The 11,248-nt window shown below is 36.0% G+C and overlaps 1 protein-coding gene and 3 gene segments (V, D, J or C); 2 read left to right on the top strand and 2 right to left on the bottom strand.

The window, feature by feature from the left end:
* The window catches only part of LOC121913208, an 899,212-nt gene that overhangs the window by 172,156 nt on the left and 715,808 nt on the right, over positions 1–11,248 (bottom strand).
* Positions 1–11,248, top strand: part of LOC121913212 — a 747,540-nt gene that overhangs the window by 31,087 nt on the left and 705,205 nt on the right.
* Positions 1–11,248, bottom strand: part of LOC121913210 — a 756,822-nt gene that overhangs the window by 43,845 nt on the left and 701,729 nt on the right.
* Positions 23–10,374, top strand: LOC121913199. Of its 3 annotated transcripts, XM_042435901.1 has the most exons (8): positions 23–158; positions 1,883–1,951; positions 2,181–2,456; positions 3,123–3,371; positions 8,424–8,483; positions 8,842–8,937; positions 9,686–9,761; positions 10,016–10,374. In XM_042435901.1, the coding sequence occupies exons 1-7, from the start codon at positions 38–40 to the stop codon at positions 9,733–9,735; spliced, it is 921 nt and encodes a 306-aa protein (XP_042291835.1). In that variant the 5' UTR covers positions 23–37; the 3' UTR covers positions 9,736–9,761; positions 10,016–10,374. The 3 variants fall into 3 exon arrangements, 2 of the variants coding, with proteins under 2 accessions (XP_042291835.1, XP_042291836.1); XM_042435902.1 differs by lacking the exons at positions 8,424–8,483; positions 10,016–10,374 and having other exon boundaries at positions 9,686–9,808; XR_006100236.1 differs by lacking the exons at positions 23–158; positions 1,883–1,951; positions 2,181–2,456; positions 3,123–3,371; positions 10,016–10,374 and adding an exon at positions 6,822–8,302 and having other exon boundaries at positions 9,686–9,808.

The following is an 11,248-nucleotide window of genomic DNA, read 5'->3' as shown; positions in this document are numbered from 1 at the left end:
CTACTTCGTGTTAAATTGACAAGCGCACTAGCCAATCATGGTTTACCAAGTCAAAAAAATTGTTCACCGTGAAAATCACGTTGAATCAGGGATGGTCTTCTTCCCGAAAAATAACAGCGTGTCATTTCAGTTTGTACGACAAAATAAACGTACTCACGGTACGTAACCAAGCTATGGAAACTCATAGTGTGTTAAAAAGTCACTTTCTTGCTGCTGGGACTATTATTTTTATTCTTAATTCTTCTGTGTGAGGAGGGGGAGTTATTACATAACCCATGTGAGGGGTGAATGAGGACATGCTGAAACACTGCCAGCAGCTTGTACCTCTAATTTTGGCATTGTAGTTTGTTTTTAGTCAAATTAAAGTGGCCGAGGATGCGGCAGGTGTTGTGAGATGCAGAGTGAATATTTACCTGCTGGGATTTTGTCCTCTCATGTATTAAGAATTTATAGCAAAGCGCCCTCTAGTGAGGTATTATAGGCTCAGAAATATAAATGATTCACACTGTTTCACACAGTATGACAGTTGTGGAAAATAAGTAAGTACATTTACTTGAGTACAATTTTGAGGTAGTTGTACTTTACTTTTCCATTTGATGCTACTTCATACTTCCATTCCACTACATTTAATCCATACAGCATGATGTGAACCACTGCGTCATGTACAGAAAGAAACATCTGACTGTGATTGTAAAGCGTGGTAGATGACTGTTCGCCTGTGTCGACTCACCCTCGGTTTGTGGTGATCGTTTCCTCATGGAAGATCTCCACAGATCTGCTCCTGTTGAACAGCTGAAGCTGCTCCAAGCCAGCCTCGTCGGCTCTCATCTCATTCCTGTTATATGTGTCTCTGAGGAAGAGGAAGAGGAGGAAGAATTAGAACCTTGCCAGGGTTGATCAACCTTCCAGAAAGATTGGTCAACTTTGGCTTGAATGAAATCGCTTTCTGTCTTTATACCTGTACAGCAACTCAACTCAACTTTTTTATTTAGCACTCTACCAGTGGTGGAATTACTGTACTTAAGTACAATTTTGAGGTACTTGTACTTTACTTGAATATTTCCATGTGATGTTACTTTGTACTTCCACTCCACTACATTTCAGAGGGAAATATTGTACTTTCTACTCCACTAGATTTATTTGACAGCTTTAGTTGCTTTTCAGATGAAGATTTGACACAATGGATAATATAACAAGCTTTTAAAATACAACACATTGTTAAAGATGAAACCAGTGGTTTCCACATGTCTATGAGTTGTTAACAGCTCCACCAAATAGTGATTTTTCCCTCTAAACTTCTCACATGCTTTCATTTCAATAAATGTTCAAATGATCCAATATTTCAGCAAAAATCAAAGATTAGAGAAAAAGTCCAAAAAACTGAAAACAGATTTGTGTATCAGAACTTTGTTTTTTCTTCTTTCCTCTCCCATTAATCATCTCACCACCCCTCAGATTTATCTGCTGACCCTTTGGAGGGGCCCGACTCCTAGGTTGGGAACCACTGGACTAAACTAGCTAACTGTATATAAAGTAGTGTAAACTAGCTCCACCTCCAGCAGCTACAACAGTAACATGCTGCTCTAACACTGATGCTTCACTATTAATAATCTAATGATGTCATATATAATAATATATCAGTCAGAGGGACGGTAGCTTTGGTAACAGAATCTGTTGTAATTGTTTATAATGTAAATTGCATTTACATTTGATGCTGCAACACTTTGTGAAAATGACTCACATCAATGCAAAAAGAAACAGCACCCATCAACCAAAAGAAGAAGTTTGAGGTATATAAAGCAACATAACTACACAGTTCCTGTTCTTCGCCTTTAGATGGAAGATGAGGTCAGTCTTCATTCTGTGTATTGAATCATTTCAGTTTGTAGTTTGAAGATGAACATCAAGAGCTGCTGGTTACTTTTTGTTCTGGGCTGTAATGTCAGTGCAGGTAAGATATTTTCACTTTAAGAATATTTCTACATAAGTGGCTGAAATAAACTTGTTTAAACTGCATTTATTTAAAGCACTCTTAACTATATGTTTATTGTCATTAAGTGCTTGGTACTTGGTACATTCTGGGCTTGAAGCTTGAAGGTCATATTCACTGTGAAATCGCTACATTTGACTGTTAAATGTGAACTTTGTTATTTATTTAAAAATTTTCTTTTCTTTTGCAGAAATGATCCATCAAATAGTCGAAGAGGAGCAACAAGTCTCTCTGCGTTGTTCTCACTCTGTGGAGGGTAAACTGACGTGGAGCAGAGAGATTAATGGAAACACAGTTGATATATTTGTAGTTGATGGTGACAGAGAGCAAAGATTGAATGATCCCGGCAGACGATACGGTTCAACTGCAGATAAGTCACTGAACATCTTTAGAGTTGCTGTCTCAGACTCTGGAAAATACTTGTGTAGTAATGAACCAGCTGTGGAACTGACAGTGATCCCATCAGGTAACATTAAACTTAGAAATAGAAATATGCTTATTTACTTTCTTGCCTAAAGTTAGATGATTGACACCTCTCTTTTATCTGTACAGTAAATATGAAGCTACCACCAGTAGCCAATTAGCTTAGCTTAGCACAAAGACTGTAAACAGGTAAACAGCTAGCCTGGCTCTGTCCAAAGGTAACAAAATCAAACCTCTAAAGTTCATTCATTCATATCATACTGAATGTTTGTTTAATCTGTACAAACTCAGAGTGTAAAAACAAAAATTTGCAGTCATGTGCAGTTGCCAGGCAACTAGTGAAAACTCCAGAAAATTTTGGTTTTCACTAAATTTCACAAAGAATTTAGTTTTTTTGGATTTTGTTACCTTTGGACAGAGCCAGGCTAGCTGTTTCCCCCTGTTTACAGTCTCTGTGCTAAGCTAAGCTAACTGGCTACTGGTGGTAGCTTCATATTTATTCTTATTTTAATTCTCACCAAGAAAAATCAAACATGCGCCAGTAGGAAAATTGCAAACGATTACTTTAAGTAAGACATAAGTAAAAAACAAACAAACTTGAGCTTAAGTTGACTAATCATCACATATGGCCTCATATTTGAATCTGAGTATGTGAGAGTATTTAATATTGGTACATTATAAGAACTGAATCATGTCATTTGTCGTACAGGAACAACAACAGTCAGTATTACAGAGAAGTCCATCGTCAATCTGACATGTCCTGATGTTGGAGGGTCACATGTTCCAACATGGACCAGAGAGATTGATGGAAAACAACAACAAATCAGGCCTCATGTTTCAGCTGTTGACAAGTATCTGAATATACCAGACGTGCAGCCTGGTGACTCTGGACTGTACTACTGTGATGGAAAACCAGCTGCAAATCTAAACGTGATCAAAGGTGATCAGACTGAGAGAGGTGAGACACAAGAACTCAAAGACACACACAAAAATATGAAGGCAGGTAAAGCACAGAGAAGAAGTTATTTAAAGGAATAATCTGACATTTTGGGAAATTTATTAACATGTTTAACTTTCTTACTGAGAGTTAGAAGAGAAGATCAACCAGTGGTGGAATGTAACTAAGTACATTTACTTAAATACAGTTTTTAGGAACCATTTGATGTTACTTTCTACTTCCTGTCCGCTAGATCTCAGAGGAGAATATTGTACTTTTTACTCCACTACATTTATTTGAATGTGATAGTTACAAGTGTCTTTCCAGATCTATATTTTACAAATGAAACAGATGATGTATTTATATTTGTGATTAATTTAGATCACTTTGTAGAGATCTGTTTCTACTTTGACACATAAGAGTATTTTCTATTGATGGGTGTGAAAAGACATGAAAATTTTTTATAGGTGCTATATATTCCTTATATGTAATACATATATATATAAAAAATTGGCCATTACCATTTTCCCTATTTCCAAACCGGTGAATGATTCCATAACTTTCTATAGTAAAATGCATTTTGTTTATATTTTCTCCACACAAGAAAACAGAACAACCTCAACTATAACAATGACACAAAGTCACACCAAGAAACCTGGAAAGAAAAAGGAGAAGAGAGAGAGTGAGACGAAACAGACCTAAATGTTAAATTAAACTGATTATAAGGTGATCGACAAAGCAGCAAAAAACACTTTAAATGCAGTAATTAAACAAACAGATACAGATATAAGAGCCTGGGAAAGTTTTAACACTGTGTTCAAGTGAAACTATAGTTTCAATGTAGGAAGTCGAGCACACAACATGCTCAACATTCAGGTGGATTTTGTCGTGAGAAGTTGAACTGTTGCTAGACGACTAACCGCTAATGTTAAATTAACCTTGTTCCTTTTTCAAAAACTGGGATTTTTTTTGTGACATTCTTCTTCTTTTTTTTTTTTCATGTAGTGAGATAAAACAAAAGTGATACAAGACAAGACAGAACGTAATACGACGGATGACGTTACAGGATTCATGCAACAAGACAAAACATGCATTTAGGATTCCTGTGTGTGTGTAGTTGTGAGTGTAAGTTAGAGGAGCAATTGGGGGGAGTGCTTAGCGCAAAGAGAAAAAGTAAATAAATTACTCGATTAATTAAAAAAAATAATAATAATCATGATAATAATAATAACAACAAGTAAATAAATAAATAGGAAGATGAACAGAAAGTGAACAGAGAAAGGAAAATAGAGAAATTTTAGAATTACAAAGGATAATTACATTAAATTTTCTTGGCAGGAGTGGCTGATGATGTGCCGAGTACAACCACTTTATGACTTTCCTATTCACTCATCTGCTGTGATGCTAATAATAATATAACTGATAATTCTGCTTAAAAAAAAACACACACACACACACAAATAAAATAACAATAATGCAAATTCACAGCCAATAAAGAAAAGAAAGAAAGAAAAATAACTAATAATAATTAGTTACTAATAATAATAACTAATAATAACTAAATAAACAGATGAATAAATAAGTATATATATATATATAATATGAAATAAAGTAAAATAATGCTTAAACACACATGTTGATGATAGCTGGTCAGAATGCAAATAAGTAGATATGAAAGTAATAAAAATGTTAGTGAACATAACAATAATAATAATAATAATAATAATAATGATTGTTATCATAATATCAATAAGCAAAAGTAATAATAATAGTATAACTACTTATTGTGCTTAAAAAAAATAAAATAAAATAGAGTAAAAGCAATGATACAAAATTCACAACCAAAACTGATATAGAATGAATAAAAAGTTAAATAAATACACATGTTGATGGTATCTAGAGGAGTGAGAGTGACAATAGTGCAAATAAGATAGTATTACAGTAGTATATGAGAGTAATAATAAGGATAGCAATGGTAGCAGTGAACAGTAGTACAATAAAGCTAATAACAATAACAACAATGGCAATAATAATACCAATAATAATAATAAAGAGAAAAAAAATACCTAAATAAAAGATAACCCTAATAACAATAATATCAACAAAAGACAGATATAATAGGAATAGTGGTGTCTGTGTGTGTGTGCGTGTGTGTGTGTGTGTGGATGGATGAGTGATTGAGTGAGTGTATTAAAGAGGAGGCGTGTTATGATGTTATGATGGTGATGATGATAATAATAATAATAGTAATAATAATAATAACAAGAAGAAGAAAGAAGGAAAAAGCAAAGAAGAAATGATTAAGTTATTAATTATTAATTATTAAGGTGTAGATAGCAGGGGTCAGGGGTGTAGATGGGTGTTGTGTGTGTGTGTGTGTGATTGAGGAAGTAATGCAGTGAGGATCGGCTCCCATGCTTTCTGGAACTGATGTATTTCATGGTTAATAGATACAGTTGGTTTTTACATGGTTATGTGTACTATGAGGAGGTCTATCCATGCTGAGATATTTAGTTTTTTTCTACTTAGTGTTAGTGTGGTTAGGTCTATGCTATGGAAGAATTTATTTATGTCTCTAAGATCTGATTCATTATCTAATGTGTATAATTGATGGTAGAATATTTGAAAGATGTTTTTTATTTCTTCTGGTGAGATCAGGGTCTTCCCCGCTGAGTTTTCATAGCTGGAATGAAGTATTTTTCCTTCTTTTGTTGGTGTTGATTTGTAAGAAATTTCCCTGATTTATTAGTAATATATTTAAAATGCTTGTGTTTAAGTTGTTGTATTAAAAACTGTGTTTTTTAATTTGTTATGTCAGACAAATCTAATTTATATTTTCTAAGTTTATTGAAGTTTTCTTTTGTGGGAGTTTTGGCACAAATATTTTCTAATTCTTTGATTTTTAAATCCAAATGATTTTCATGTGCTGTCTCTATTTTCTTTTTGTAAAATGAATATGAGATTATTTTTCCTCTGATTAATGTTTTTGCGGTTTCCCAGATTATTGTCAGTGAGTTATTTGGAGAGTGGTTTATGTCCATGAAGGATTCCCTCTCTTTCCTGAAAAACCTGTCTGGGTCTTTAAGCAATGAGATATTGAAGCGTCATCTGGAGGGTTGTTTATGGAATTGTTTACTGTGTAGATGTAATGAGATATTAGCATGATCACTTATTATACTAGTTAGGAAGAAGTCTATACGGGAGAATTAGTGATGTAGTGGTGAGAAATATGAAAATTCTCTTACTGTTGGATTATTTAGTCGCCAACTGTCATCAAGGCCAAATATACACTGTTTTACTGTCTCTGTGGATTTGCATTTCCTGCTTATTGTTCCTGTTTGGTCTACTGCTGGATTGAGAACTGTGTTAAAATCACCTCCGATGATAATTTTGGAGTCTGTGAAATTACACAATGATGTGAAGAATCAATGAAAGAAGGGGGGGGGGGGGGGGGTCGTCTGTGTTGGGTCCGTAGATATTTGCTATGGTCAGATTGGTATTGTTGATTGATGTATTTAAGATAATGAATCTGCCGTCTGAATCAATAATGGTGGAGATATGAGTTAGTGGGATTCTCTTGTGAATCAGGATATAAGGGGCAGAGAATTCTGGTGATTTTAATCTATGGTCGATAGAGTTTGGCGTATGGGTTTCTTGAAAAGTAGGCAGATATCTGGATTTAATTGATTTAAGTGAATAAATATTTGATTCCTTTTAGCTTGGGAGCCAATCCTAAGTATATTCCAGTTTAGGAATTTAAGTGCAGCCATGATTTAGGAATACTGGTGAAATGCATCCTGGTAAATGCTTGCTTTGAGGTGTGTGTCTCTGTGTCATACATGCAATGAGAGGGGGAGGGGTAAATAATAGCCACAATAAAAAATATCCATAGACACTTACATATACACATGTAAACAAGCATGATGGTACACATCGAGAGATAAGGGAGAGTGATGGAAGAGGTTCGGATTTTAATAAAGGATGCAACGGTCACTGAATGTTAGATGGGTCGTGGTGAGTCAGAAAAGCCAGGGAGTGGTGTTGGAGTCACGGTAGAGCTGTCCTTCTAGGTGTAGTTTGTCCATCGCCAGGTTGGCACGTTTATCATTTTGTCTGTGTTGTTTCAGGATGGGGTAGAGAGCTTTATGTCGTTCGTTTATTTCATGTGGAAATTGGTCATTAAGTTCGTATTTTGTGCCTTTGAGTTCCTTTCCTTTGCTTCTAATGAGTTCCTTGTGTTTGAAATGTTCCAGTTTGGTGACGATGGGTGATTTGTTAATGTGAGAGCTAAGATGGTGAACACGGTGGAAAGTGATCTGGTTTATGGGGTCAGGTGGGAGTTTGAGTTGGGTTCTCATGAAGTTCTTTATCGGTGTTTCAGGATTGTCAGTTCGGCGTTCGGAGATGCCGAAAAAGATCAGGTTTTGGCTCATGCTTCTGGTTTGAATGTCCAGTATAGCTTCTCTTACTGTTTTGTTTTCTGTTATGACCGAGTCCATTTTTGTTTGTGTTTTGACAGAGGTTAGAGAGGAGTTGTTGGACTGTTCTAACTTTTCGATGAGAGCGAAGCTCTTTTATTTCATCATGGAGTGAAACCAATATGTCAAGTTTTTTATTGATGGATTGTAGGACACTGAACTCGATTACTGTTGTCTGTAGATCATCTATATCTGCGGATGAAGTCTTCATCTGTTTATTGGAATCTTGCTGAGGGGTAACAGGTGTTGTATCCATTTTGCACAGGTTGTAATGATCGGTGAAGGTTGCTGCCAGGTCGCTAATTCCTCCAATATGTGAAAAAATCTGTTCCGGTTCTGGTTTACAGGCTGAAATGTGGGTTATTGTGTTGTTAATAATAGAGAAAATTGCCATAAAGAAGTCAAGAAGTCAAGGATTTGTTAGTTTATCTCAGTGACCGGGCACCACCAGGATGGATCTCACCGCCTCCTTACGTAATGCCTCGTAATACTCCCAAAGCTTGACAGACCATCATTTTGTGACGTTCTGCAAACAGTTAGCTGTAGTAAAATACATTTTCTACCCTCTAATATACATTTTCTATATTCTGCACAGAAGTTAAAAAAACAACAACATCGCCTACAACAACTTCTACAACATCACCTGCAAACACAGGTATGACTGCAATAAATAAGTCACATCAAGAAACCTGAAAAGAAAATGAGTCAAATGAAACAGAACTAAATGGTGAATTGTAAACGTTAGAAAACTTTAAAACAGATTGTTCAAACAGAGTAACACATCACCTACAGGTTGTTGATTGACAATGATTTTGACAAAACAGATCTAAATGTTAAATTCTCATCTGTGTGACAACAGAGTTTACAACAAAGATGTGAAAACATGAATTCAAAGATGAAGATGTGTATTCAGATTATGTGGAAAAGACACTAGATTTACAGTAATATTCTCTATACCAAGATTAAAATGAAAGAAACTAATTAGTGATTGTGAATGTTTCCTTGTCTTCCAGCCTCTCCTTACCTGTGGCAGATGCCTGTTCGTGTGGTGATCTTAATACTTTATTTAATCCTGATGATCAGCATCACCGTCACTACCTGGAGAAGAGGTGAATGACCTGAAAGTTGTGGATATGAAAATGTTGAGCAAATATTGTTTAAAAAAAATACAGTCAAATAATATTTTTAAACTAAAAATAAATATTGAGTGACAGCCATTTTAATTCATTATGTTCCTGTAGCGCCACTTATTGGTGAAATGTGGTCAAATGAACCAGGATGATTCAAAGTTGAAATGTGCACATGTCATCTAAATTTGAATTTATGAGTCATAGCAGTTTATGTCAGATCTGTCACACTTACTGAAATTATAGAAAATGGTCATAATAACTTTTTTTCAGTCTCATTCAAATATTATATGTATTAGTTTTGATTCAAATTGATCAGATGTGAGTAGTGAAACTCTGTCTGGGTGTAAATGTGCATGTTCTTTATTTATAAATCAGTTTTTAACAATGAAAAATAATTCAGCTTCTCCACTTAACATTTCAGGATAATGTGAAGTGCCTCAGAACGGCCACATGATGGTGCTATTGCTATAATTGGTTCTTTCTCACATTCATTGTCCTAAGGCCCAACTTTTTACCAGATATCTTTAAAATTGAAGAAGTAGCCTTTGAGATATCCTCATAATTAACAAAGACATGGACAGACATGTCATGTTCCTCATTACTGTAACCATTAACATAAACAAGAGTGCATTATGTTTAAATGTGTGATGCTGACTGATGAAGTTGCAACAGAAGTGAATTGAAAATATCTTTAATCATCTCTATGTTTACCTTCTCTCCATTGTAGTGCAACAGATACAGAAGCAACACACAGCAGAAACAGAAAATCATCTCTGATCCTCCATCACACAGAAACAAGAGCGGTAAAAACCAACCTGTCAACAGTGTTCATCCTCATACAGTCTGACAGGAAACACTCACTCATATGACTGTTAAAACTACCAATTTGAGCATCATTCACAGATTTATTACAGATACTATTGATAATGATAAATAATCCAAACTCTAAAGTTTGCTTCAAAGTTGAGAAACTTGTGTGAACCCATGAGAGTTTTTACATTTGCTGCTCTGAACTGTTTGTGACGTTCCTGCTGTGTCTTCTTGTGTTTCCTCACAGGTGTCTGGTTGACGGAGGTGGTGAACAACTTGCACAACTAAACAGTCTCTTTCTCTCTGTCATGCTCACTAAACTTGTATGAGTTAAGGGCATTTCCTCTATGGGTGGTGCTACAGCTACATGACAAATTTAAGTCGCCGTAACTCAGCAGTCATGAGTTTGACTCACCTGAAATTTTGCACAATTCATCCTTGTACAGACCGAGCTCTAATATTCCTGGACAGAAGTGAACTTTTCTCCAAACAATCATCAGTCACCATCAGCTGCTCAGCATCATTTTCTTTCACTTTGTGCATTTTCATGCAGATCTGGAAATTTCTGAATACAGTAGAATAAATTCCGAGGATTGTGCAGACTTGTATGAGTCCATTCTAGTTGTTGTTTGTCTTTCCTTTGCATGATGTCACACTTCACACATACTTTCCACCCAACTCTGCACTACACACCAATGACTAGAGTTCCACATCCTTCCCTATTTCTGTTTTTGTGCACCAATTATTAATAAACTTATGTAGAAGTCATTTCTGTTCTATGTGAAGGGAACTACACAGAGAACTCTATTGTACCACCTTGTTTCCTGGATCAGAGTTAAGTGTTTTGATGCCACTGACAGCAGGTGCAAAGCAATTACTGTTGAAAATAAGGATATTGAATAATTTGATTATCACATAAGACTGACCTTCCTGTCTCCCTCACAGTGGATGAGACAGTCCCAAACGAGGCAACATCTGCATGCTGATATTTCACCAGGCAAATATATTTTTTGTCTGGTCTTGATATGAGGTCGGGTTTGTTAGTGAAAACACATGCAAGTGGGAGTGGGAGTATGCGTGCGTGCGTGTGTGTGTATGTGGGTGGCAAGATGGTGGATGTGATCTGGTGTGATGACGTCCCGTGAGCGTTTAGATGGCGGATGTGACTATTGGGAGGAAGTCACATTATGCAAGAACTAAATGGCAGAAGTGACTGCAGTGTCTTGGTTACACAATAGCAAGATGGTGCTACCGGGGGCCGGTGTCTCTGCACTCACCCAATCCAATGTATGAAAAACACATGTCTGATAGTAGAGAGGCGGTTCCTTTGTCCACAGAGAGAGCGCTTACAGACAGCAGTCTGTAACACACATTGTCTGGTTTCTGATCGACAAAGCAACTTACTCGCTCACTCATGGTGGCACAAACACAGCGGTAGTCCCGAGCGGGACAAACACAAAACAGTCTAGCGTGGTGAACA

This window comes from Thunnus maccoyii, chromosome 15, assembly GCF_910596095.1.
Source record: "Thunnus maccoyii chromosome 15, fThuMac1.1, whole genome shotgun sequence".
Classification (NCBI taxonomy): Eukaryota; Metazoa; Chordata; class Actinopteri; order Scombriformes; family Scombridae; genus Thunnus; species Thunnus maccoyii.
Note: the sequence above shows the minus strand (reverse complement) of the source record. Positions and strands in the feature narration are given on the sequence as shown.

What these genes read in the sequence shown, in the direction of transcription:
- LOC121913199 (XM_042435901.1), top strand. Translation starts at nt 38, where the DNA reads ATGGTTTACCAAGTCAAAAAAATTGTTCACCGTGAAAATCACGTTGAA. An exon ending in GGGCTGTAATGTCAGTGCAG is followed by an intron (nt 1,952 to 2,180) that starts GTAAGATATTTT and finishes TTTCTTTTGCAG; the next exon opens with AAATGATCCATCAAATAGTC. An exon ending in ACTGACAGTGATCCCATCAG is followed by an intron (nt 2,457 to 3,122) that starts GTAACATTAAAC and finishes TTTGTCGTACAG; the next exon opens with GAACAACAACAGTCAGTATT.